Here is a 27,672-nt window from a genome sequence, read left to right as displayed (position 1 = left end):
CATCTGTCCATTTTTCATGATTGTGGGGGTAAACAGGGAGGGGAGGTAGGAGGAGGAGTTGAGGTATCAGGGGCAGAAGGGTTAGAGACCCAGAAGCATTATTTGACAGCATGGGTGACACTAATGGCCCCATTGAAGGCCGTTAGTGATAATGAGGAGTGAGGGGTGGTGGGAGCAGAAGGAAAGATGATCAGCCAAACCCAGATAAAGGCGAAGGCACATTGCGGAGCCACGCTCTCGTGTTTATATGGTTCCCGTTGCTAATCCTAAATTTATTCCATCCGACCTGATAACTAAACAGGCTTAGTTTGTAGGGAATTGCTTTGTTCCTTTTGAAGCCTGGCAGGCTGGAGAAGTAGGATAGCTTTTTAAATCAAACTCACTGGTACTTGTGGTATCTGCAGACTCCATCTAAAGCCCCCTTACCAGGCTGTTTGATGTAATGATACCATTAAAGCTGATGTCTTACTGGTTTTTGTGCACTTCCTACTTGCCATATGCTGTTTTAGCTTTTTTCAATTTCCATATTCTTTTCTTTATGTGTTTGTTCTTCTTGGCCTTTGAAATCTAAAGATTTGAACAGATAATCTACAGGGGTGGGCAAAAGTAGGTTTATAGTTGTTCATACGGAAATTAACAAGCAATACAAGAATAAACTGTTTCACATAATCACAGCTATAAACTGACTTTAGCCAAACCCACGTTAAATGGAGGATGTGTTTCTACCACATTATTGTGTTAAATTTCTCTATTTTAAGGTCTCCTCTTTGTTTCCCTCTTTGATTGGATTGTAACTATAGGCATCAGGAACAAAATAGGACATTTAAATGTGAAGAAATGAGTCTTTGATTGAAGGCTTATTTTCTTTCCCTGTACCTCTGACCACATACACACAGGTGCTCTATATGATCTGGCTCTCCTAAGCACCCCCTTGCAGCATCCCATACAAGAGAGCTCATAGTGTTGTCACCCATGTACAAGTAAATATTGAAGGTTTTGACCACTTATAAAATGTTACCTTTTTAGAGAGAGTTAGAGTAGGCATATGTCTTTTTGCCAGAGTGCTAAGCTTAGGAATATGGGAAGTATTAATTTTTTATGAATTTAATAGAAATTTGATTTCCAATTTAGGGACGAAGGACTAACATTCTTTGATTTTTTGTAGGCTCTGAAGAAAGCTGATAAGCAAGTTTTAGAGCCCCTGATGAATCTCGAGGTTACAGTGACTAGAGACTATCTCAGCCCTGTCCTGGCAGATCTGGCACAAAGAAGAGGGAACATCCAGGAAATTCAGACTCGTCAGGACAACAGAGTTGTTATTGGATTTGTTCCCTTAGCAGAAATTATGGTAGGTAACTTGTGATTGAAAAGTGTGTATTCTTTTTTTTAATATGGGGGATATTTACACTAAGCAAAAACAAACCATCAGTAACATCTGAAAGAAACATCAGGGCTTTGAGTTGGAGGACGCATGTTAAACTCAGCCATTGGGAGCTGTGAGAACCCTGGATTTCAATGGTAGGGGAAACCCAGGGGACCGCAGCGGCCTGGAGGCCATTTCCCGGCCTCCACGAAGGGAGCGGTGGGCTGTGCCAGAGTGTGGACCAGCCTACCATTTTTCCCCTTCCAAGTTCTAACCCTATTTCTGTGATTGCCACTTCTCAGGCAATTGCCATTTTTCTCCCCAACAGCCTCTCTGCTCTAGAACAAGCACCTGAGTGCTGGCAGAGTCACCTTACCAGCCGCTGGGACCCGGGGACACATTTGAAGCATACCCACACTACTCTGCTTGGTGTCCTCCACAATATTTCTATATCACGCTTTTCCTGAGAAAAATGATTAAGTGACCCATTTGAAGAAATGATGTGGTTAAGTTACATAATCACCTTTCCTGGTAATGGCCAAAAGATAAACAGTAGGAAGAGAAACTTGAGGCTTAAATTGGATGAGATAACTGATCTAAATTATTTCGATTAGGGTTATTCAACTGTGCTTCGAACGCTAACATCGGGCTCAGCTACTTTTGCCTTAGAACTATCTAACTATCAAGCCATGAATCCTCAAGACCAGAGTACACTGCTCAACTGCAGAAGTGGCTTGACCTAAGTACTTTTGGGTCCTTGGAGAGAAATTCAGGAGCACCTGCCTATTTGTTATCAGTAAGAACAATTTTTATTGCTTTATTTACTGGACAAATAAATTACTGTTTGAGTACATTCAAGGGACTGAAAGATGTAACTTCAAACTGACAGTGGCACTGCAGCTGCCTATTCTACTTTACAGCATAAGAAACATGCTTTGACATTGAAAGGTAATGTGCCTGAACTATACGTGTATATATGAGGTCATTAATGCCAGTAAAGATGCAGCCCTTTGGAATATACGGAATGATATATTTTGTTGTTTATTTTTAAGATTTTCTCCCAGAAAGTTGCCAGTTTTCTATATGTAATGTGTAGGATAGAAATTCAATCAATACAAAGATATATTTATTCAAAAACAATATACCAAATCTTAATTTACATGATTTCAAAACCAAGTCGATGGCAGTATATTGCTGTGGGCTTTTCCCTTCTAGTTTCAGCTCACATTTCACAATAGCCAGTAAAAAGAGGCTCTGCAGCTATTCCACGTCTGTAGAAGATAAAGGATGAATAAAAGATTATTTTAGATTGCTATAACTCATCTCCATTTTAAAGAACGTAGGGGCTTAAATGAGAAGCACCAACCATAGCACTAATTACTGAAAAAAGACTGTTAAAGTGATGGAGGTCCAAGTCACACCCAAATTCAACATAGCTATAAAATGGTTTTAAGTCCAAATATATTTTCTCCTTATAGATATTCCTAATTTGTTCTAATTAAATCACTACTTCTTTGGTGACATACATTTCTATTTATAGCAAAAATACCCAAGAAGCTGGCTAACACTAAGGTTAAAAATCATCCTGGGCTTAGTAGTATCCTAGCTTGAAAAATAGTCTTACCTGACCATTCTGCAACGGTGAACTGTTAGTCTTTTGTAGGCATCATCTATATTTCTGATCTCTTTCTGACTCCAGAGTCTCTCACCAACAGCACTTGCCCGAGGCCTAAAATTTAAAGTACATGTTTCCCAAAGCAGTTTCCATTCATGTTTTCTTAAAGAAGTATCGAAATTATATGCTTGGGGAAATTCCCAATGCTTTCCGACTTGGATGGAAAAGGAAAACTAAGGCACCTTAATTCAAATGTCATGACATAAATTCCATACCATAATCTCGGAGTGAGGTTAGTGGCATCCACATATTCTCCCCATAGACAAGCTTCTCCACCAAGAACCAGTTGTTTCTGTTCCTGAGAACCTGCATTAAAATCATTGGATCGACATAAGTTAAGCAGTTGTGGTTTAAGTCTTATATACAGAGGCAGTACAGATTTCTCTTTCCATCTTTGTCCCAGGGCAACATTTTTTTTCCTGTAATCAGCAGGACTGTGGCAGATGTTCACAGTAGTGGCACTTTATTGTCAGCCGACCCTGTGTTTCACACAGGGCTTTTTAGTGTGTGCCAGTATTAAGATACTGATTTACAAACTTATTTGATCACCAGAAACATTTTTTCTCCTGTGAATAGTGTGCCAAAGAATAAAAGTTGGAATGCTAGTGACTACCAATATCTATCTCTTGGTAGTAAAAAAGAAACTAAGCACCTAATACTTTGTTTTATAGTAATTAAGACTTTGATTCTCAGGAAATACTTTCCAGAGAAAGTTATGTTAATTCCTAATAGACCTACAGTTTTGAATTTTTTTTAAAACAGCAAAAATCCTGTTTCTCAAAAGAAATTTTATATTAAAGTCTAGTTTACAAAACAGGACAGAGTAGAACTGTCCTTAGCAAAGGGGATCTGAGAGCTGGAAGCTCCCTCCATGCCTACGCCTGCGAACCTTAAGACTACGCAGCCTGGAATCCACTGAGCTAGACTGTATGTAGCCTTGCTTAGGTATCTTACATTGGAGAGGCTGTTCAGAAGAGGAGATACAAGGTTAATGCCATCAAACATCTTTAAAATGCAGAGAGTAACAAGACTCACCCATAAAAATTGAGATAAAATCTAAGGGGATCTACTTTTCAAGTTCTTTTATTTAGATAAGGATTTGGTTTCTTTCACAAAGTTTCAAATGATACCGAGGCCCTTCTTTTTAAGTAAACACAAATAAAATCAAGGATTATACATAAAAGGGAGACTAGTTAGTAGGTAACATCTAGGTGAGGATTTCCTGGTGGGAGGGTAGGGAAGAAAATCAGGGTAACTGATGGTCGCTTCACTTACCAGGAAAATCAAGAGGTTCTGCTTCATAGTATTTTATCCAATCCTGTCCATAACTTATCCAGTCTAAGTACCACGGAGCAGAGAGGATCACAGGGAAGCCAGATGCTGTGACTGCATTTAGTTCATTAGTATACCTTTCCTGTTTCCATACTTGGACGACAGTGCCTTGCTGAAGCTATTAAAGTGAAAAGTTGCAATATAATTAGGTCTACCAAATACAATAGATGAAATTTAAAGTCCAAGACATAACTAGAAGAATAACTTTAAGATCCTTGAGAAAACATGCATCATCTTCTTTCTCCTTTCCCCTCAGTGTTAGTGCCAAATGCTGTTCCTTATAGACTTAAAATTAGAAGCTGCATCAACATTAAGGTTGGATATTTAACTTTTGCCTATTTATGACATGATGCAGGTGTAATGAACCAAGGCTTTAGCCCCATTTCTACCACACTGCTGTTTTACATACTCTGAAACTGTGAGGATGTCACCAGCTCTTCTGGAAAGGGCATACTAATAGCTGGACTTGCAAATTCTCAGTTGCCCCAAAGAAAAATAAAGAATTCTGACTATGTTAGAGAGAGATGAGAGATGTCATTTAAAGTAAAAAGTGTACATTGATAATTTCACTTAACACTACCTTACTAGCAATAAAGACTCATTTGTTCTTATCTATTTGGTCCTTTCCTGAAAAAAGAACTTGCTTCAAAGTCAACTTGTGATTAATGAGATAGAAGGAGAGTGATGAGGAGGAGGCACTAAAGAGTGAGGTTAATGGAAGAAAAGACACAAATACCATTAACACTAGTCTCAGACCACAGCTATTGCCTAATAAAAGATTAAATGGAAAAGGAAGCTAATTCCCCTGAAGTGTTAGGGAATGATTTCTAAGGGTTGCATCCAAGGTGTTAGAATATTAAGCCTCTTAAGGTATCAGCATCAAATGCAGTCTTCATACTTCTCACCTTTGCTTGTTCATCAAAAACCTCTTGCCAGACTATGGATCCTTTCTTTAGAGTTGAAATAATATCCAAAAGCCTACCATTGAAAAAAAATTTTAAGTTATTTTGAATCACAAGGTTAACAGTCTGCAAATGTTCCACCAAGGACTTCCAACATTTATAAGTACCTTTCAGTATAGCACAGCTTTATAACCGAACCAGCTAAATGTGGGTGGTAAGCCATGTGGCTCCTTCTTTATAGGACATGGCTCAGAAGCTGACCCAGCAGAGGGGTTTAATAGTCATTTGCTGAATGAATGAGCCTTTAAGCATGCCCCCAAAACACGAAGACACAGAAAGTCATAGGGAAGTGTACAAACAGCAATCTCTAGTAATTTTATGGGTATCTTAGAATAAAAGAAACTATAATCTGGCTCATAATGTCACCTAAATAACATTCAACAGTTGCTGACAGTCAGTCACAAGTTATTTCCTGATGTTTGGACAATGCCAGGTACTCTGCAGGATAAAAAAAATTAGAATGTATCACGTGACAAGCTAAACAGGCAAATGCCGGAATCTGGGCTTGCCCAGTGCAGGGTTAGGCAAACCACAGCCTTACAGCCTGTTTTTTGTATGGCTCATGAGTCAAGAATGGTTTTTACACTTTGTAAAGTGTTGTTTAAAAAATAAAAATATGCAACCAGATGTGGCCCACAAAGCCTTAAACATTTACTATCTGGCCTTAACAGAAAAAAGTATACTGGTCCCTAGTATACAGCAGCACGGCCCAGTAGAACTTTATGAGTGATGGAAATGCTTTATACACGTACTTTCCAATTTGGGAGCTTCTCACTAATGTCATCCAGCTGCTGAACACTTGCAATGTGGCTAATGTGAGCAAGAAACTGAATCTTTAATTTCCTTTAATTTAAATGCAAACAGCCACAGGTGTCTATGGCTATCATACTGGTCAGTATAGGCACAAAGTTAAAAAAAAAAAAAATGCTCCTGGAGTTGACACAAGGGAATGAATTATAGGGGCTGGATGGTGATGAAGACTTCGTAGTGTAGCCAGGCTTTCAGCTGAGTTCTTAGAACATGTGACTGCTGTCCTATATTTCAACAATTACTTATTGCAAAAGGCTTAGAGTTACCCTGTTACTGTTTCAAAGAAAGCAGCGGATATTGCTTCCTTTTATATGATTTTTCATACAAAGTATACAAGATCTAAACTTTGGTGGGAGGGGGATGAAAAAATAAAATAGTACTAGTAATAGCTAAAACTGTTATGAAAACCATTGATGAAATAAAAACACAAGTAGCCTTTAATGTAACTTACTTTTGAATATAGAAAGATTGTAGTTTTCTAAAATCTTTGCCATAGCCTGCCTGCTTCATGAAATTCTGGATATCTGGATTGGACTCCCTTAAAAAAAAAGGTTAAAATTTCATTAAAAGTTTGATATGCGTAATCTATTTAAAACAGCTTACATCCTTAAAATCATTTGTGCTTAAAACTATTAAAGTTGCTGCGAGTAAAATTTAGTTATGAGTTATCTTTGTGTTCCATTGCAGACAGTTTTTTCCAGAAGCAGATTTCTTATAAAAATGGCTTTCCCTACCTCCTGCCTCTCTTCTTGACATAAGGCTATTTGCAAAGATTTTTTTTTTTTATTTGAGAAATCTCCCCCATTTACTCACTGCCCTCTTTCACTAAAGCTATTCTCATTCACTATTTTCAAGATTTTATTTATTTTTATAAAGAGGGGAAGGGAGGGAGACAGAGAGGGAGAGAAACATCAATGTGTGGTTGCCTCTCACGTGCCCCCATGCGCCCCGACTGGGAATAGAACTGGCCACGCTTTGGTTTGCAGGCTGGCACTCAATCCACTGAACCACGCCAGCCAGGGCTATTGTCTTTTTTCTTTTTTTTTTAATCTCCATTTTCTTCTGCATCTTGATTCTCCTTCCTAAAAGCTTTTACTTTCTTATACCACCTCAAATCCACCACCACAGGAGTTGCATTGCCAAGTTAAAACCGTGCAAGCAGAGGTATTACCCTAAATCTTCCCTTTTCATGTGAAGACCTTTAAACCTACTTCAAATGCAATGGTTAAAGAAAATAAGGGTTTTTAAATAACTGTCATACCAACAAGCAAATTCCACTTCATCTCCTCCCAAATGAATGAACCAATCTGGAAATACTGAACTAATTTCTTTGAAAAATTTAGACAGGAAGCTGTAAGTTGTATTCAAAATAGGGTTTATAGGTCCAAAAGCCGCAGGGTGATGTGGACTGTAACATGGAGTTAGGAGATCCTTCTGACCTGGAGGAAAACATGAAGATTGTTTTCTTAAAAAGTATTTTAATCACAGAGACATGGCTTAGCACCTGATTATACTATTTTATTTTGTTGAAGCTATAAGAGATTTTATACAGAAAAAGATAAGCATTTTTATTAAAAGTTACTATGGTTATTTCTTCCAATTAAGATGAGGGAAAATTGTTTCCTGAACCCTACCCCTGTGTACCTCTGTTTCCCTTTCCATCAGCTGCTGTGAGATTTTAGTCACTTCAAGTATTATCTTAAATATTAATGACTTCCAAATCTTCAGCTTGCCCCAACCCTTTTTTCTTGAACTTCAATCCACATTCCAGATTCCCTGCTGAACACAACTGCACATTTTATCTGCACTTCAAATACAATCTAACAAAACCGAAATGTTCTGTTCCCTAAGCTCCTTCTGTAGCCTCTCCTGGTTCTGTATTCTGGTAAGGGTACCACCGTCCTCTTTGTCTGTAGCTTTTTCCTCTTCTCCTGAAGTCCATCAGTTGCCAAGTTCTATGTATTATATTTCCAAGATGTCTCTCAGTTCTCTACATTATTTCCTACTTCTGCCGTCACCAGTCTGACCCAGGACTTCAATTTCTTTTTCCTTCCATTGTGTCATGTTCGGTTTTCCTGAAGTGTGGCTCCCTCATGTCACTCTTCTGCTCTGTAACGTTCACTGGTTTCTGTGTCCTGACGAAGCCCACATTCCTCCTTCAAGGCCCTCTGCACTGTACTTTCCAAGCTTATTCCCCACTACTCTCCGTGTTTACCATAAAAATACTTATTGAACAATTATAAATGTTAGCTGATATGCTGTGTGCTTTACTTTCATTATCTAATCCTCAAAAAAACAAACAAACAATTTGATAGCTACTGCTAACATAACCCATTTCAGAGATAGGGAAACTGAGGATGAGATGTTCTATAACTTGCCCAAGGTCACTCAGTTTATAAATGGCAGAAGCAGGATTCAAATCTAGGCAGCCTGGCTCTAGAGCCGGTTCTTAATCACCCTGTAGTACAAATCCCTCCTGCTCTGCCTCGCTGTCCTCCAGCTGATGCCTTCCCCCCCGTTATTCCCTCTACCAGAAACATAACTCATTTTTGGATCTCTGAAAAGCATTTTAAGTGTTAATCTCATAAAACCATTTCTTGAATTCACTTATTATGTTCTATCTGTTGTAGTCATTTTTTCTTTCCTTTCTCCCTTGTTTTTGTCTTTTAGGCAGTGCCTAGACACAGTGACTTGCTCACAACAGACACATAATAGTTATTGAATTATATCTGTCAATAGTGCTACCTTTGTGTAAATCACAACTAAGAATAAAATGAGCAAACACCAAATCATAAAATAGGAGGTGCAGAACCTCAAATGTTCACTCTTTGCAATTCACAAAACACTTACCTTTTCCCCAAGACTGCGTATGTCCAGGGGTATCAAATTCTGGTATGACTCGGATGCCCCATAATCGGGCATATTCAATCACCATACGGACTTCATTTGGTGTATAAACATGAGACCAAGAATAGCTTCCCTGTAAAAGCCACACTGATTAACATTAAAATGTACAAAATGGATTTGGTCCTGAAAACTGTTAACAGTTCTGTTTGCAGTTTGGTATTTCATAGCTGACTTTTCCAATATCACAATGTACTAAGTAGTTCCATGTGATGTTGGATAATTGATTTAAATTGCCATATCTTATCCGTAAGTTCCAAGCACACTTTAATTCCACATTTACTGATAGAACTGTCTATATAAACCAACCCCTCTCATTTCAGGAATGTTTATCATCATGCTGCTTCAGCCTCATATAACCATACAACGAAACAAATAAAATGTTTGACTCCAAAGTGAAACCTCTGAAAACTGAATATTAGAATCAAAATTCACAGATTACTACAAAGCACAGCTATTGTCTTTCAAAATCACTTTAATTACTATCAGCTTGAGAAATTCCCCCTAAGACATTCTGGTAAGTGACAAGATATTGTTTTAAGGTTACCCTCAGTCCCTTTATAAGTCACTTGAAAAATCAGAACTCAATATTGATTGTAACTAAAGATGAAAGTCCATTAAAGGTATTACGGTAGTACATTTCTCAAGGTATAAATATATATATGTATATATACATATATACATGCGTATACATGTATACATGTATGTATATATGTATAAATACTCATGGGTGGGCACCTAAAGTCAAAAGAGAGTTAGTAGACATAGGAACTGACCACAAGTATGGACCTTACTTGCACCCCAATGGAAAAAAAAATTCTTTTAAAGAAAAAGTCCTTGGGGAAATGTAAATAATGGTTGGCTATCTGAGTTTTTGTTAATTTTTTAGCTGCAATAATGTTTTGTTTTTTAAGTAGGCCTTTTCACAAATGAGATATGACATCTTGAATTTGCTTCAAAGTAATGGTGGGAGGAAGAATAGGTGATAGAAGATTGACCATGTACTGGCCATTGCAGCTGGGTGATGAGGACATGGAAATCCGTTAAATTAATCTACTTCTGTATATGTTTAAAATTTTCCATAATAAAAAGTAAAACAAAAGCAAACACAAACAGCAGCACTACTAGCATTTCAGCCTATGCTACGTTATAGCATTGGAGAAAGCTTTGGAATTACGGCCAGAGAATGAAAATTTGAGTCCTGGCCCCACCCTTTTCTAACTGCAACTATGGACAAAGTGTACAGCTTCTGAGTTACTGTCTCTGTATTGTAGGGGGATTAAAGTAGATGACATTGAGGCTCACTCCCAGCTCCACTGGCCTATCATACAATCAATTTGAACATTCCTGAGTCTACCATTATTTTCTAAGGAGCTCTCATTTCTAAAATTTCGTACTTCATGTAGTTTTTCAAATAGAAAAAGAAATAGTCATTTACAGAATTCAAAATAATTGTTTAATGCAAATATACAGTTGGACTACTTGAGAAATATAATTACTTAACCTTATTAGTAATCATGAAGGCATCAGGTCTCCTACATTCATTAAGGTTTTAAAATTTTATTTATATAGCCCCTAGAGATTGTTTGTATTTATGATAACATTTATAAAAACAGAACAGTTTTATGGATCTAAAATGCTAAGCTACAGCCTATTTAAAAAATAAACCATTTAAAACCACAAATATCTAACTTTTACACTTTACCATAAGAAGAAACATTAAAGCTACAAATTTCTAATGAAACTACCAATAATTTTAGTAGGCACACTACAACCTGGATTACTCACTTTATTGCTTAATTCTGGGAAAGTGATGCTCTGATAAGGGAAAGACTGGTCATCAACTATGTGCCAGTGGAGAACATTAAACTTATTAAAAGCCATGGCGTCCTGCAAAAAAACATGTTAAAAAGTTATATACCACTGGTAACACACAATCCAATTCACATATCTCCACTCAGGATTGTTTCCAATGTGTGTGATTCCTTTTACATATTTCAGAGAAGAATGTGGAAGAAGTTTTAGTCTATACCTTATGTACCTTACATGGCATGTCACTTTTCAAAAAACCTCTACAGAATTTGTATTCATATTAAACAGTAAGCTATAACTTTGCACTCTGGGAAGGGAACAAGCTTATAAAGTCCCAGTAAGTATACAGGGGTCCGCCAAGAATGGAAAATACCTCCTGGCTGCTACTACTATGTTTGGAAATGGAACAGAGGAAAAATGAGGACCTCATTTAAGTACCAGGGTTTATAATTCCCACAATTCTGAGATTTGATTGCCAACCCATCCTATCCTTAGAAATAAAAGAAATATGGTACAAACACAGTACAATTCCAATCAAAATTCTCAGAAGTTTTTGGGGAAATTGGCATGTTTACTCTGGAGGAATTAGCAATACAATGTTTACATAAAATAGAAGTGAATTATTCAAAAAAGAAAAAATAATAAGGGGGAAAATTTGCCCTACAAGCTAATCAAAACTTAAAAGCCTCCCTTCTCCTTCATCAGGGCTAAAGGGCTGATGCATGTGGGAAATGGCTTACACACAAGGGAACTGCTCAAAGAAATAAGGACATGGGGAGTAACGGCAGAATTTGCATTGTGGGAGAAGCGCGTTTCTCTTGGCTTTTTACCAGGAGATGGCAAAGGACTTAGATAATAAATATCTTTATTTTGGAGCCTTACAGTTTTCACAACTGATCCTGCAGTTGTAAAAGCAAGACAATATGTAAACAGATGGACATGGCTATATTCCAGTAAAACTTCATTTGCAAAAATGGGTGACAAGCTGGGTTTGGTCCTCGGACTGTAGTTTGTCAACCTCTGTACTGTAGTTACTAAGATAAGTGCAGTTGTTTTAGGAAATCCAAAAAGAAATACTAAGGGGTATTGGAGCATGTTATTTGCAATTTGCATATGGTTTAAGAAAAATATGTTTAAATAGAGAGGAAGAATGAGGCAAATAAGACAAAATTTTTAAATTGAGTTATTTGGGTAAACGGTATATGGGAATCCTTTGTACTTCCCTTAAAACTTTTCTGTAAGTTTGAATTACTGCAAAATAAAAAGAGAAAAGGTCTTCTAAAGTTACAGAAATTAAAACCATCTATAGTGGCCCAAGAAGATAAACTGTTCAATAGGCCAGAGTTCAGAAACTGATTTGTGTATTTATGGAATTTAGTATTTGCTAGTTATGATACTGAAAGCAGTGGGGAAATTATAGATTACTCAAAAATGATATTTTTGGACTACATGCTAAACACTGGGAAAAAATAAAATTACAATAATCACCTATAATACACTAAATTCTACCAGAATCAAGAATTTAATAATAAAAATACGTATTAAAAGAAAACTTGAGAGGCTATTTTTATATTTATACCCTTGTTTTAGAGGCTTTTCGTAACATACCTCCCAAGGTCAAAAACAATAAAGGACAAGATTGAAAGATAATCATACTTTCTAAAAAGTTAAAACTTTGCCCTGGCTGGTGTGGCTCAGTGGGCTGAGTGCCAGCCTGTGAACCAAAGGGTCAGTGGTTCAGTTCCCAGTCAGGCACATGCCTGGGTTGCAGGCCAGGTCCCCAGTAGAGGGTGCGTGAGACGCACCACACGTTGATGTTTCTGTCCTCTTTCTCCCTCCGTTCCCCTCTTTCTAAAAATAAATAAATAAAATCTTTTAAAAAAATTAAAATTTCTACAGGCAAAAGACACTCTATTATAAACATGGTTTAAAAACCAAATTTAGAAAACTTCACAACAATATGTGATGGATAAGAATATCATATAAATATAAGCAAATATAAAATTATCACTGACACATCTATAAACAAATATAACATTAAAGAGCTCTTAAATCAACAAGGATGAAAATGTTCTCAAAGACAAAATGGACATTGAAAATAAACTTGTAGTTTGCAATGCAAAAAATACAAATAGCTAATACGTAAAAGATTTTTTATTCACTAAAAATCAAAGCAGTGCAAATTAAAACAAGGAAATACTTTTATCACCAGATTAGCAATGAATGGCAAAAATGTGTACCACTGTTGGCTGAGCATGCGCGGTATGATGTCTTTAGAAGGCCATCTGACAGTCCGTATGAAAAGATAAAAAGTACACATCTGTCAGTCCAGACATTCTCTATTAAGAATTTATCCTCAGGAAATAATCCTGACCAGTATGCAAATATAAAAATATTTACAGTGCTGTGTGTGATAATAGTACATTAACCTCGATGTCCATCAGCAGGAGACTAGTTAAATACATATCACGGTAGATAAAAAAGAATATTCACCTGTTGAAAAAGATGGTATAGACTTCATCTGTTGTCATAAAGATGTTCATAACAGTCTATTTTAAAGGTAGCAAAGTGCAATCCCATTTAAATTTTTTAAAAAGTCATTATTTGTGAATATATTTTTTTAAGTCTAAATGAGATAAATGGAACATAAAAACTTGTATTTATCTTTGGTAAATTATGGGATCAGCACCTATTTTATTAATATCTACATTGTGTGAAGTTTTTACACTAAACATTTATTTTTCATAAAAGTGACAGTAAAGTCTTTTGGAGAAAAAAATAGGGTATTAATGTAAGTGTAAAAGTTTTTTTATAACATGGTGTGTCTGTAAAAGCCCAAGTGAAAGTGCAGAAAAACATGGGAGGAAAACCTCCCCACTGCCACAAATTGACAGTGATGATGGGGACGAACCAATAAAAAGTCAAAAGGAGAAAACAGTTATCGTCAGCCTGGCACCTAGCTCTTCCCACGTGAGGTGACATATATCTTTGGAACATTGCCTTGGTATAAAGCAGCTCCCAGACTCTGCCACTATAAAGAATGTAGGTGGACGTCACAAAATTAAAGGACATTAACTAGTGGTACAGTGACCACATATTCCTAACCAAAAACCTAGACTCATGACTTGACAAATAGAAGTATACAAAGAGGGCCAATAGGAAGTATTAAAACAGTCTTTCTCTTAATCCTGGCTAAACTTGTTGAGTCCCCCTACTCTTCCCACTACCCCCCATGAAAATAACTGGGTGATTACCTACAGGAGCCTCTACTTCTCAGCTGAGGAAATAAACTTCACAAGGGAGAGAGGAAAGAAAGCCCAGGGTTTATACTTGGTACATGAAAAATGAATCCCCTGTTTCAACCTGTATAATAGCATAAGTAACCAATGTAAAAAAACAATGTAATAGGACACATCTTTAGGATATACAATGAATTAAAATAAAATAATTACCTACCAGAGTTTTAAGAATAGCCTTAACTGGCAGATAGTGTCTGGCTGTATCAATTAAAATTCCTCTATGAGGAAACCTTGGAGAATCACTAATGGTGGATTCATTGATGATGAACTATAAAGACAAAATAAATTTTGATTTATTTTTAAAACTTTCTCTTGAGCTCAATGAAAACCATATCTATCTATGCAAGTATTAGAGTAAAAAAAGACTGAGAACATAAAAAAGTGTGAAATTTACATTTACCATCTAAGATAACTATTTGGGGAGAAGAAACCTTCAGAAAGCAATAGACAGCTACAAAACTTGCATTTTTCTTGTAGTAATATGTCTATCCAAAAATGTTAGGAACATATGATAATCATACTTACAGCCCCATAAGGGTCATGGTAAATTAGCTGGCTGAAGGTCTCTAAACCTAGGGAAAGTAAAACGTGTAATTTATTGCATATTTTATAAAATAAATTGAAACAATAAAAGCTATATTATCCAAACAGAACCATAACCAGGTAAGGCAAATAAAATTAAACTTAGTGTTATATCTTTACCCTCTAACATATTTTCTTAAACTAAAGCTCAGTTTTAAAAAAATCCCTGTTGCTACTAACAAAAATGCTTTACTTCATTGTTCCCATAGCCTATGTTTTGTTTGAATGATAAACATAAAAAAGAATAGTGATTTAGTAAAACACCAGTTCCTAATAAATTTATAGCATTATGAGTAAGACTTATGATAAAATATCATAGAAACTTTAGAAGGCACCTGAACTTAAAGAAGGCAAAAAGGCTCAAAAAACTGCCATGAAACTATAAAGAAAGGCCCCATTTACAATGTTTTACTTACAGCCACAAAGACTATCTCCTGAACATTTTTCTACTCAAGTGATTGTTCCCTTAAGACAATATATTACAGGACAATTCCTTTAACTGGCCTTGAGTTTACTAAAATTTATCATTCTAGCTAACAACTATATAGCCAGGGAAAAGTTTAACCTAAAAATAGTTCTAAGTTAGAAATAAGAGAGGGGAGATGCTAAAACTAATATCATAAGAGACTACTATGAACAATTATATGCCAACAAATTTGACAACTTAGATGAAATGGATAAATTCATAGAAACGTGCAACTTACCATGACCAGAATAATGAAGAAAAAGAAAATTTGAACAGACTGATTTTACTAGGAAGGGGAGAATGTATCAATAATCAAAACCTCTCAACAAACAAACGTCTAGGACGAGAAGCCTTCACTGGTGAATTCTACCGAACATTTAAAGAAAAATTAATGCTGCTCATTCTCAAATCTCCCACAAAATAGAAGAGGAGGAAACACTTCCAAACTCATTTTACAAGGCCAGCATTACCCTGATACCAAAATCAGACAAGGACACAAAGAAAGAATATTACACCCCAATGTCCCTGATGAACACAAATGCAAAAATCCTCAACCAAACTCTCAAATATTAGCAAACCAAATTCCATAATACATTAAAAGGGTTATAAGCATGATCAAGTGGAAGTTATTCCAGAAATGCACGGATGGTTCAACATCCATAAATCAATCGTGTGACACATCCCATAACAAAACGAAGGATAAACATCATGATTGTCTCAATAGAACCCAAAGAGCATTTGAAAAAAATTAAACATCCACTTATGACAAATTCAGTAAAATTAGGGGATACAAAATCTATGTACAAAAATATGTTTAATTTCTACACATGAATGACCAATTGTCAGAGAAATTAAGAAAACAGTCCCAGCAAGAAGAATAAAATACTGAAGAATAAGCTTAACCAAGGAGTTGAAAGACTTCTACACTGAAAATTTTAAGATATCGATGAAAGAAATTGAAAAAAAAACAAAAATGGAAAGATTCCATGCTCATCAATTGAAAGAATTAATATTATTAAAATGTTTAATCTTCCCAAAGCCATCTACATACTCAGTGCAATCCCTATCAAAATCCCCATAGCATTTTTCACAGAAATAGAACAAACAATCCTAAAACTTTTATGCAACCAAAAAACACCTCAAATAGCCAAAGCAATCTTGAGAAAGACAAACAAGGCATCACACTCTCTAACTTTATACTATTACAAAGCTATTTTCACCAAAACAGTATGGTATTAGCATAAAAACAGAGGCATAGATCAATGGAACAGAATAGAGAGCCCAGAAATAAATCCACACATATATAGGCAATTAATTTACAGCAAAGGAGCTAAGAATACACAATGGGAAAAGGACACCCTCTTCAGTAAGGGGTGCTGGGAAAAGAGGAAAGTAACATGCAAAAAAATGACACTGGACCACTATCTAATACCACACGCAAAGTTTATTCAAAGTGGATTTAAGGCCCGAACAAAAGACCTGCAACCATAAAACTCCTAGAAGAAAACAGGCAGGTACACTCCTTGACATGGGTCTTGGTGATGATTTTTTTGGATTTGAAACCAAAAGCAAAGACAACGAAAGCACAAACAACAAATGGAACTAAATCAAATTAAAAAGCTTCAGAACAGACCTCCCCAAAATGTGTCACTTCGGCATGTGAATTATTTTGAGCTGAAGACAATCAAAACCCCACAGGCCCATGAGAAACCTTTCTCTCTCCCTTAAAGAATTTAAATTAGGCACTTTTTTGTCTATAAGAGTTTTCACCAAAAAGAACTTTCTTTTTGACATATTCAGTGCAATCCATTGAATATGTCATATTCAATATGGCAGGGGAAATGCAATTACTGAACATTTATCCCTATTGCTCTGCAATGACCTTCCTCACCTCTGAAGCCCCAAGACACCTTAGCTCAGAAAGCCATATATACCTCATTTTCCCTATCTTTAAACCTCTCATGCATGTGGGATCTGACTCTCTCATATATTTTGGCTTCCAATGAATACATACGTAATTAAGTTTGGTTATTTTCTCTTGTTAATCTGTCTCATGTTGATTTAATTTTTATATCAGCTGAAAGAAACTAGAAGAATAAATTTTATTCCTTCCCACACAAAACCATCAACAGAATGAAAAGGCAACTTACCAAATGGGAGAAAATATTTGCAAATCATATATCTGCTAAGTGGTTAATATACAAAACATATAAAGAACACAGCTCAATGGCAAAAAAATAAAAGTCTGATTAAAAAATGGGCAGCTGATCTGAATAGACTTTAAAAAAAAAAAAGACATACAGATGGGCAACAAGTACATTAAAAGGTACTCAACATTAATCACTAGGGAGATATAAACCAAAACCACCATGAGATATCACCTTATAACAGTTAGAATGGCTGTTACCAAAAAGAAAAAAAAATGTTGGCAAGAATGTGGAATAAAGGGAATCCTTCTGCATTCTTGGTGGGCATATAAATTGGGGCAGCCACCATGAAAACAGGATGGATGTTCCTCAAATTAAAAATAGAATGACCATATGATCTGGCAATTCTACATCTGGGTATTTATCTGAAGAAAATGAAAACTCTAGCTCAAAAAGTTCTCTCTCCCACCCTGTTGTGTATAGCAGCATTACTTATAATAGCCAAGCTATAGAAACAACCTCTCCATCATTGGATAAATGGACAAAATGTCACACACACACAGGAATATTATTCAGCCATGAAGAAAAAAAAAGTCTTGCCATTTGTGACAATGGATAGACTTTTAGGGCATTATGCTAAGTGAAATAAGTCAGACAGAGATAAATAATTATATCTCACTTAGATGTGGAATCTTAAACAAAACTGAGCTCATAGGTAGAAAGGACAGGCTGGTAGCTGCCAGAGGCAGAGAGAGGGGGTGAAATGGGAAAAGGGGTCAAAAGGTACAATCTTCCAGTTGTAAAATAAATTAAGTTCCTGGGGATATAATGTATAATACTGTGTTGCATATTTGAAAGTTGCTAAGAGAGTAGATCTTAAAAGTTTTCATAATGAAAAAAAATTTTTTTGTAATTAAGGTGGTGGATGTTAACTAGACATTAATGTGATCATTTCACAAAATATACAAATATTGAATCATTATGTTTTACACCTAAAGTTAATATGATGTTATGTATCAATTATACCTCCAAAAAATAGGAAAGAAAACAAGAAATTCAGTCATTTTCTTTTCATTGCTATTCCTTCCCTCTCAAATACAGGATCATATAGGAAAGAAAAACTTTGGAATGTTCTGGTTAAGTGGCAATACACTCAATTACCATTGAAAGGATGTTACTTTGAACGTCTAATGGTAACAGCAAATTAGGACTTGGGCTAAAATCTAGTCACTGAATGTTCTCAAAAGTTCTTTACTTTGATGTGGATTAGTACAAAACATCAATAAAGCTCCATTTTCCCTAACGTACTCTGTGCAAAACAGGCAAGTCAGACTAATATATATATATACTTAAAACCACATGACATTACATATAAATGATTTAGAGGTTAATGATTGCAGTTACATTGATAGTTTCATGTTCTATTTTGAAATAAGATTATAATCATGCCATTTTTATTATGACTATAAAACATGATTACTGTATTTGAGAAAATGCTCAACCTGAGTCAAACCCAAAGCTGGCTTTTCTTTTTAACTACAGTACTATAGTTTTGGTTGGTCAGCTCACATTGAAGAAAATTATCCTTTTTTAAAACCCTACTATTTGGAAGTCAGTACCACAATATCTTATGTACTGAGAAGAGGTAAAAGAAGCTTTTGTACAGCAAAAGTGAGTGACCCAAAGCCCAAACTTTGAAGTCCAGGCTGTAAAATTCACAGGAAAAGCCACTGCTTACAGAGTGTTCCAGCCACTCTTTATCTTTTCATACTGTTCCTTTAAACTCAGTTATGTTTCTAAATCCATAGGAATTTAAAATAGGGGAAGGGGTCTCTTTCTCTGTCATCATGGTGGAACTGTTGACTCTTCCTTACTGTGTTTTCTCACCAAGAAGAAAGGCAGAATTGTCCCATTCCCCAGGGCATTCACATGAAAACTGGGAATAAGACCAGGTAGGACTTCCCAGGAAGAGGCACTGGAGAGTAACCAAGCGGAGTCTCCATGGAATCTCACATGCAGTGGCACATGGATTTATGCTGTGTCAAGCTTATTAGCATCTTACCGCGTCAAGCTGAAAACATCGCCACTATATGAACAGTTGGACATGGGTATTTTTGGGGAAATGGTTTTTCTCTTTGTTTGCTACTGCATGGGTAGGTTAGTTCAGTAATAAATTGGGAGAACTTTTTGTTTTAATAAACAACCAAAAATAAATAAATAAATAAAATGGCGGGGGAGGTGCTTGGCATTGAAGGCAGCAAGAAGCAACAGTGAAACAAAATTCCCTAATCAGAGCAGGTTAGGGCCATTTATAACTGGAATGTCAGTTCCAAGAGCATCAGTTAATTACAGCACTGAATGTAACAGCCCTCAAGCATTTCTAAAAGGTCAACTGGAAATCATTTTGGAAATGCCCAACAAACCATCCTGTAAAGCGTTTTAAGGAAGCAAAGATTTGCTGTGCTTGATTTCTCAAAGCAGCAACGGAAAATATTTCTTTACTAGAAAATAGCAATAAAACTACATATACCTTACCTCGTAATACTCCCCAGACTCTGTTGGCCTTGAGGAAAGCCACTGGTCCTTTCACAAGTAAAGTATCTGTATTGGAAAAAAAAAAGTTTACTAATCCCTCAATGGCACACAATACATGTCCTAAACATGTAATTGGTATTTCTGGACCATTCTTTTCTCCTGAGCTCCAGACCCGTTTTCTCTAACTGCGTCCTGCACATCTTCACTCCACGTGACCCGTAGATTCCTTCAACTCCACATGCCCAAAACTGAACTCTTCCCCCTTTCCTGCTCCATATACTTTTCCTGCCGATCCCCTCTGCTCTGTGTCTCCAAGTCACAGCACCACCCTTTAGTCACCTGAGTTGTTCAAGTCAGGAACTTGGGTGTTAGCTCCACAATTCCTCTCCCCTCCAGGAAAGTTATTGTCTCCAACCACCCCTCAGTAGAGTAGGGTCATAGTTAAGCTGAGGTGTCCTTTGTGAAGCTTCTGGGCTCCCTCACATCTTCCAATCTGCATGGCTGGGGAGTTATCTCTACTCTTTGCCTTCTCCTTCTGTGCTTCTCCACTTGTCCTACACCCACCCTTCCCAAATAACACCCTCCATCTGCCTTAAGACTCCCTAACTCACTTTAGCTTAATTCAAGTTTGTCCCACCCAATAAAAAGTTCACACTCACTAGGGGCCCCAGTTGGCTGCTACTAGGCAAAAGGGTGCTAAATTTTTCAGTCCTTGAAAGTATACACTGCCTAAGGGGGTCCCAATAGTCATTTTGGTCTTTGACAGTCTTGGGAGTCAACCACAGATCAAGTAAAGCACCATTCAGCACAGAGAGACTGAAAACTAAAGGGTGACAGATGCAGACTGTGCCACAGTAAAGACCCTCCAGGGCCGGTTAATGATTTAATACTGTGTCTGGGCCTCATCAGCACCTTCCACCTCCACCTCCACCTCCACCTCCACCACCCAGGCTGTGGCAAGGCGGTTGGCTGCAGGGAGGGAGTTCTACTAAGAGCCAATAATCATGTGACCCTCTCAGCTGACAGTTTTCTGACAAGGTAGCCTTTCCCAGCAAAAGATCAAGCGATGAGTTAGCTAAAGTCCAGGCTAAGAACAGTAGTGCTCTTATGAGTACAATCTAATCATGATTCCTCTCCATACTATATCAAATCATAGCTACCTGGAGCTCACAAGTCCATTAATCACTGTTTAAAAACATTTTTTTTTTTTGCCATGTTACAGTTTTGAGATATCCCAGAAATAGCACAGAGAGTCACCTAAAAACATTAACACACTGCATGTACTGGATGCCAATTATCTTCCAATAAACTGAGGACTGGCTGATATTACAAAGGAATTTGATTCAACTCAATGCAAAAACCACAAATATAAAGCAGGTGGAAGGAGATTCTGTTTTCTAAATAAATGAATACACAAGCTACAGAATTTCAATTTTTATTTCAAAACCAAATTATTAGTGTTGACAATGATTACCTCCCTGATTTGAGGTTAGGAGTGGCATCCTTGACTTTTCAGCTATCCCTTTCTGCACTTTTGCACCATACTTTTGTTTTAAAGGGTGTACATATAAGTGACATCAATATGTTCTCCTTTAAAAACTATGAAATATTATATAGCTCTCCTGCGGGATGCCCACCCAACTCCCTTTACCGTCCTCAGAGGAAACATTTATCAGGCCTTTCCTAAGCATTTCATGCACGTATGTATACCAGGAAAATAGTTATTGTTTTACATTGTGTTCCTGTTGATATGTAAATGCACACATTTCATTGAACACCCTTGATATGTGTGATTATTTCTCTACAGTAGAAACTAGCACTTTTGGTTCTGAGGGTATGCAATTTTTACAATCTTTATTAGTAGATAATTCTGTACACTTGTTGCTTCCTTTGACATTTCCTCACACTCTGAAACAACAGTTGGCATCTTGTTATTTCCTTTGTGTGTGTTACTTTTATCTTCATCATCATAAACTAGTTTAAAACTTAAAGCTAGTTTATCCTTCCATGAGAAAATTTCACAGTTTGGCTTATGAAGCTTCCTTTCAGAATAAAAAAGGTTAGCAAAGCTGAATCAAAGATAAGCTATAACTCTCTTTTTCCTGGAATGTATATGTGATTGTATTGCCAACAGTCAGCAAAGATTCCTTGATAATTTAATGACCATTTTTATTTTCCTTCAGACTGCAAAACCTAATTCATACAGCATCTGAGTGCTGACTGTCAAATGAAATCACACGGTTAATGTTGGCAAAGTATCCTGTTTCTCTTCTAACTATAGCACTGAAGGAAAATGAAGTTATTTTTTCTGAGATGTATTATTGAGAAATCTCATCTATACCAAGAGGGCAAAGAGATGTACCTAACTGTGGGGCTCTCTAAGAACAAAGGAGTCACTCTTTTCTCCTGTACAGCGTCCTCCCTATTGTCGTACCCAGCTCACCAGTCTGCTCTCTGCACGATTCATTATCACCCATGTCCTCATATTGCTCCTCTCTGATTCCTTGGTACAATTCATCCTTGTTCCCAGTCAGGACACCCCATGGAAAAGGCATGCCCAATTTTTATTCCTTCCAAAAAAATTAGGGAAAAGCCTTAGAAAATATTATGGGCAACAAAAAAATCATGTAGCTAAATGTTGATTATATTATTGAGCAAATGAAATAGCTGCCCCACCTCAAGTTCTGCATTATCTTTGTGTCAAATTAGATTATAAGTAGAAATCATACATATAAGCACAGGTCTGTCTTCAGAATAGAAGTTAAGAAATTACCTAGATGTCCAAAAATAAGAAATTAGCCAAATTAGTTATGGCACACCCAGACAAAAATATTTAGTGAGATACATGTTTATAATGTACAATGTTATTATATTAAAAAAGCAAAATACAAAACCATATGTATAGAATTAACACCATTTTCATGTCATTATCATGTTTATATTTATATATGTAAAATATTTAAACATTTCTTTTAAAAAATCTGAAATAATCAGCATTAACTGAGTGCTGTAATTATGACTGATTTATTTCTTCCTCTTCACTTACTGTACTTTTATCATCAGACTTTAATGGTAATTTTAAAAATAGGAATTAAAAACTCACGAGCCAAGAACTCACAATAGTTCATAGCATGGAGACTGCTTTCGGCACTTAAGTCTGTAAAGCTTTTGATCTGATACATTCACATTACATAGGTACTCACAGGACTCATCTGAAGAGATATTGGGGAACATTTCACACTCTGAGTCAAGGACAACCGAGACGAGAAGTTGCTGCAAGTCTGTTTTACCATGAGATTTAATGGGGTGATGACGCCACTTCCGGAAACCAAAAATATAGTCATAATATCTGTGTGAGAAATAAATTCAAACATTTTAAACCACTGCGGCCAAGTTTTAAATACATATGCAGTAGCAGACATTGTAGTTGACCCCTCAAATCCATGCTACCCCACATTAGTCCACCTAGAGGCTCCTACCCCACACTGCACATTAGAATCACCTGGGGAGCTTTTTCAGAAACTGCTGCTGTCCAGACCTTCCAAATCAGAATCTTGGAGAGTAGGATCCCGGCATGGGAATTTTGAAAGTTACCCGCACACTCCCAGAAGACTCCTCTGAAGTCCCCATGAAGAACCAGCAGTGGTGCTGATCCAATCACTCTGGAGTGTAGAAGCCAATTCTGACCAGTGTTGGGGTGGGGGTGGGAGAGTAGTAGGAAGTGTCCTCGCCTAAATGAGCCACAAGGCGAACACTTTCCCTGTCTGTGAGACCTGGAGCAGATGCACCCGCACTAAAGATGGCTGAGCAGAGATGAAGGAATACCTGATTTCCTAATGATCCTGTTGAGCTTAGTCAGCTTGCCCTGAAATCTTCCCTGCTTTTGGACTTCCTGTTTTGTGAGACAATAGATTTTCTTATTGTTGAGCCAGTCTGAGTCACGGTTCCTGCGATCCTCCAACAAAAGCATCCTAGCTAATACACACACCTCCAAGAAACATTGCCAGACCACAGATTTCTCACTAGGGCCTTGAAAGCAATTGTTTAAATATTTTATAGATGTTGATTAGCCAGAGGTTGTATATGTTACTTGTGTAAGAATGTCTCGTGTTCTTCCAGAGCAGTAGGGAGAGGTAGGCGTGTTCTGATGAGTTTGGAAGGGCAGGGCAGTTAACCAGTGGGAGTGGACTGGGGGAAGGGGAACGAGGGAGGCAGTGGGATGAGGGCCCTCTTTACAGAAAAACCTCCACAGATTCAAAAGGAAGCTAAACTAGATCACTGAACTAGATCTATCCTTAAAAAAATGATTAAGATGGTAATCTTATGTGTCTTTTACCATATTAGGTGCTGGCTTGTCCCAAGTAAGGAAAATCTTGGCCCTGGATATTAAAACTCTAAAACAGACCCAGTGGGTTCTGAGGCAGTACCGTCCAAGGAACAGGCATACCTTGTTTTATTGTACTTCACAGATGGTGTGTGTTTTTACAAATTGACAGCAAGACCTTCCACCAGCATAAAGATTACGACTCACTATTGCTAGGCTTGCTTTATTTCTGTGGTTGGAACTGAACCCACAGTTTCTCTAAGGTATGCCTGTACCAGGGTTAATTCAGCATTTCAGGAAGTGAGAGAATCTATTTGTTCGTTTTTTAAAAAAAATGACTAGCATGTGATAGACCTTGTTCTAGAAGCTGAGGAAGCAGACTTGTACCAACTACCTCTCTGCCTGCAGAATGTGCACTGTTACAGTTTGTGACAGAAGCCGGGCTCTTGAGACAGGAGCCACACACGGGATTCTGAATGATCTGGGTCCCAGGTTGTAAGCGGTGTGTGTTCCCGACTGCCTGAAGCTTGGGACCAGCTCCATCATCTCTAAATCTTTCCAACCTCCTCATGCTTTTTCTTTGAAATGGGTACTGCCCCTCCTGACTGCTAGAACGCTCACCTGAATGCTTTCAAGTCTTAGCCATAGGGCTGTTTTACAACCTGCTTCCTAACAATGAAGCCTATAATTAATGGTTGCTTCACACCCAAGGCACAAATTAGTTCAGCAAACTCCAGATTACCTGCACTGCCTTGGAATGCCAAGCCTTGTTTTTAAACTATCTCACAGCTGATTCAAGTCCTGGTTATCTAACCATTAACTTGTCATCCATGCTTTCTTGCAGTACTCATATCACTTCAGCATACTACCAAGTTCTTGTTTTACTAGTGGTATGGCAAAGAAGGAAAATGCGATTTTAAAAACTGAGTCCCAAAGCAAATATAAAGAAAGGATAAGTGTGTGTTTGTTTTTCTTTAATCCTCACTTGAGAATGTGTTTGTTTTTTGTTGTTGTTGTTGTTTTTGTTTTTTGCTGGAGCGGTGAGGTGGAAGATGGGAAACATTGATCTGTTGCCTCCTTTATGTGACCCGACTGGGGATCAAACCCACAACCTAGGCATGGGCTCTGACTGGGGATCCACCAGAAACCTTTTGGTATTTGGGATGATGTTCCATCCATGAAGCCACCCAGCCAGGGCAAGTGTGTTTGTTTTTAAAAGACTGTCCATCCATGATCTTCCTTTACATCAGGGGTCCCTGATGCCAGTCACCGGCCCCTGGCCACTTAGGAACTGTGCCGCACAGCAGGTGAGTGGCGGGCCGGCGGGCCAAGCTCCTTTAGAGCCGCTGCCTGTCGCTCGCATCACCACCGGAGCTGCGCCTCCCGACAGACCAGCATTGGACTCTCACAGGAGAATCTATGTACTTGAATCATCTCAAAACCACCTCACCCTGGGTATATGGAAAATTTGTCTTCCACAAAACCAGTCCCTCGTGTCAAAAAGGTTGGGGACCGCTGCTTTAGATGACCTTCAGGTATTTTTTTCTTTCTCAATATCCTAAGGCAACCAACCACCTTGTTTTTACTTCTTTATCTGGACGCTAGCCATTTTGACCTCTTAGTAGGTTCAAAACCAAAGGCTTATCAGGATGTGTGTCTGAAATGAAGGTAACAGCATCCATTTAGCTGTACAGAGCTGAAGGGGAGAATGAGCCATCTCTGCTGTCAGCATCTCGGTCGGGCCTCTTCAGCCAGGGCCTTGGCCTGACGCCTGTCTGGGGCCAGCAGCTGTTTATTAAGCTAGTGTTGCATTTTTCACCAACTGTTTGGTGTCCTGCAGGTAAAATTAAGCTATTGATACCCACTGGGAACAGGGACAAACAAAACTGGGGAAGGCAGGGGTAGACAGCACAAACAAGACCAGATTACAGTCCTTCAGGGCACTAACTCACCTTCAGGACTGTCCCACCCACACAAGCCACAGTGAGGGAACAGCGTGTGGCGTGTTGAACTCTCTCCCCCAGTGTGATCTGCGCTGTCTGTGGCTAGCACGGCCGGGCTGTGGGCTGCTTCCCCTTCACACAGTTCACCCTGCCTGTGAGCTGCTAAACCACTAAAGAGAAGCTGGGAGAGTGAACATGTGACTGGTGTGGGGAAACAAAAAATTCTGAGTTGCACTAACCATTCCCAAGTAATTAGATGAAAAGGTAGGATATTTCACATGGAACAGAGATTTTGGAAGGGAAGGGGAGTTTTAGGCAATGTGCTCTAACCTAAGGACTTTCTGCCACCTGAATTGTTACCAGATTTGGGGGTGGCTGGTGAGACGGCCCACAAATGACAAGCAACTTTGGGGAATCCTTGGTCCTCAAGCTTTAAACAGTCATTTCCTCCTAGAACTCCATGTAAGAAGCTGCATTTCCCCTCCCTCCCCTGCTTCCATCCACCCTATTCTCCCGAGGCGAACGTAGCCCAGGATTCTGAGCAACCTACTCCCACTGAGTACCCGCACGCAAACCAGGGTTCCTGGGCGCCCAGGATTGCTCCTGAGGATGCAGGAGGGGAAGGGGAAGAACTGCGGTGTCGTTCCGTGTTTCGACCCAGCGCTGCCATCTTCTAGAGTCTAAAGACCTCTGATTTTAGTCACGTCACTAACCAGCTCGGAGACTGGTTCCTCGTCTGTCAAATGGGGCTAACACGCTGGCGTGGCTGCGTGGCTGTGCAGGTGCTAAGAGGCGTCCAGGTATTCCTCCCCCTCGCAGCTGCGCCTGCACCGCGTCCCAGGGTGGCGCGCCCCGGGGTCCTGGGGTCCCCGGGCCCCCTTCCCGCTCGGCCGCCAGGCAGGACCACTCACCGCCTAAACGCTTCCTGAAGGAGGGCGCAGGAAGGGCCGGCCTTGGAAGAGGGGTCGTGGGTGATGTGGAAGTTCTCGGGGGAGAGGTACAGCAGGCTCGAGGTCATCTGCACCGAGAGCGGCATGGGCCACAGAGCCGGACCCTGCGCGGCGAAGGCGCTGGGGACCTGCTCGGACAGCACCGCCAGCGCCGCTAGAGCTGCCAGCAGCCCGCGCAGCTCCATGGCCCCTAAGGTGCTCTCAGCCTCGGCCCACCCGAGTCTGCCCCGGCTGCACTAGACTGCCTGCCTCCGCGCAGGAGGAAGCAGCTCGACATCTGAGTCATCGAGTCACCTGACCGTGCGCCCCGCCCCAACCCCGCCCCGAGGAGGGTGGGACCCAGGAGACTGCTGCTCCTGCCGCTGCCACCGCCGCCTTTCCACCCAGCGCAACTCTGGACCCCTGCGGCTTGGGTGCAAGTTCTCGCCCCGGTTCACAGAGCCTCAGGGGAACGGCAGAACTCAAGCCAAGAAACACCGCGTTTATCCCATCCCCCCAAACATCAGATCACTGAGGTGGTGATTTCGTTTATTTGTCCCTAAATCTAGGCTTTGCTATAATGGCAATG

General features: G+C 38.7%; 2 protein-coding genes across 3 annotated transcripts in view; one reads left to right on the top strand and one right to left on the bottom strand.

Moving 5' to 3' along the window:
• Positions 1 to 23,218, top strand: part of GFM2 (GTP dependent ribosome recycling factor mitochondrial 2) — a 76,959-nt gene extending 53,741 nt beyond the window's left edge. The window contains exons 20-22 of one of the 2 annotated variants that reach the window (XR_008529546.1): positions 1,166 to 1,348; positions 1,978 to 2,159; positions 23,083 to 23,218. Coding sequence is in view for 1 of the 2 variants with exons in the window: in XM_054578493.1 (XP_054434468.1) it covers positions 1,166 to 1,348; positions 1,978 to 2,106 (312 nt within the window). In the remaining variant the exon portion in view is untranslated. Of the gene's footprint in view, positions 1 to 1,165; positions 1,349 to 1,977; positions 2,416 to 23,082 lie in introns of those variants that run through there. The other variant, XM_054578493.1, reaches the window with a different exon arrangement.
• HEXB (hexosaminidase subunit beta) lies at positions 2,507 to 27,377 on the bottom strand. Its single transcript, XM_054578495.1, has 14 exons — positions 27,066 to 27,377; positions 23,091 to 23,236; positions 19,888 to 19,953; positions 14,683 to 14,729; positions 14,315 to 14,425; positions 10,835 to 10,936; positions 8,993 to 9,122; positions 7,404 to 7,581; positions 6,594 to 6,680; positions 5,276 to 5,348; positions 4,314 to 4,488; positions 3,254 to 3,344; positions 2,988 to 3,092; positions 2,507 to 2,634 (listed from the first exon to the last, which is right to left on the bottom strand). The coding sequence occupies exons 1-14, from the start codon at positions 27,287 to 27,289 to the stop codon at positions 2,586 to 2,588; spliced, it is 1,584 nt and encodes a 527-aa protein (XP_054434470.1). The 5' UTR covers positions 27,290 to 27,377; the 3' UTR covers positions 2,507 to 2,585.
• Between the last annotated feature and the right edge of the window lie 295 nt (positions 27,378 to 27,672).

This window comes from Pteronotus mesoamericanus, unplaced genomic scaffold (genome assembly GCF_021234165.1).
Source record: "Pteronotus mesoamericanus isolate MK-2021 breed Mesoamerican mustached bat unplaced genomic scaffold, CSHL_Meso_final contig_50, whole genome shotgun sequence".
NCBI lineage: Eukaryota > Metazoa > Chordata > Mammalia > Chiroptera > Mormoopidae > Pteronotus > Pteronotus mesoamericanus.
This window is presented reverse-complemented; position numbering and strand designations above follow the sequence as displayed.

Bases quoted from the DNA above. Each gene is read 5' to 3' on its own strand.
- HEXB (XM_054578495.1), bottom strand. From the start codon at position 27,289: ATGGAGCTGCGCGGGCTGCTGGCAGCTCTAGCGGCGCTGGCGGTGCTG. The intron at 10,937-14,314 runs GTAGGTAATTAT...GTTTTTTTGCAG, and splicing joins AGGCTATTCTTAAAACTCTG to GACGCCATGGCTTTTAATAA. The intron at 2,635-2,987 runs GTAAGACTATTT...TATCTTCTACAG, and splicing joins CACCGTTGCAGAATGGTCAG to ACGTGGAATAGCTGCAGAGC.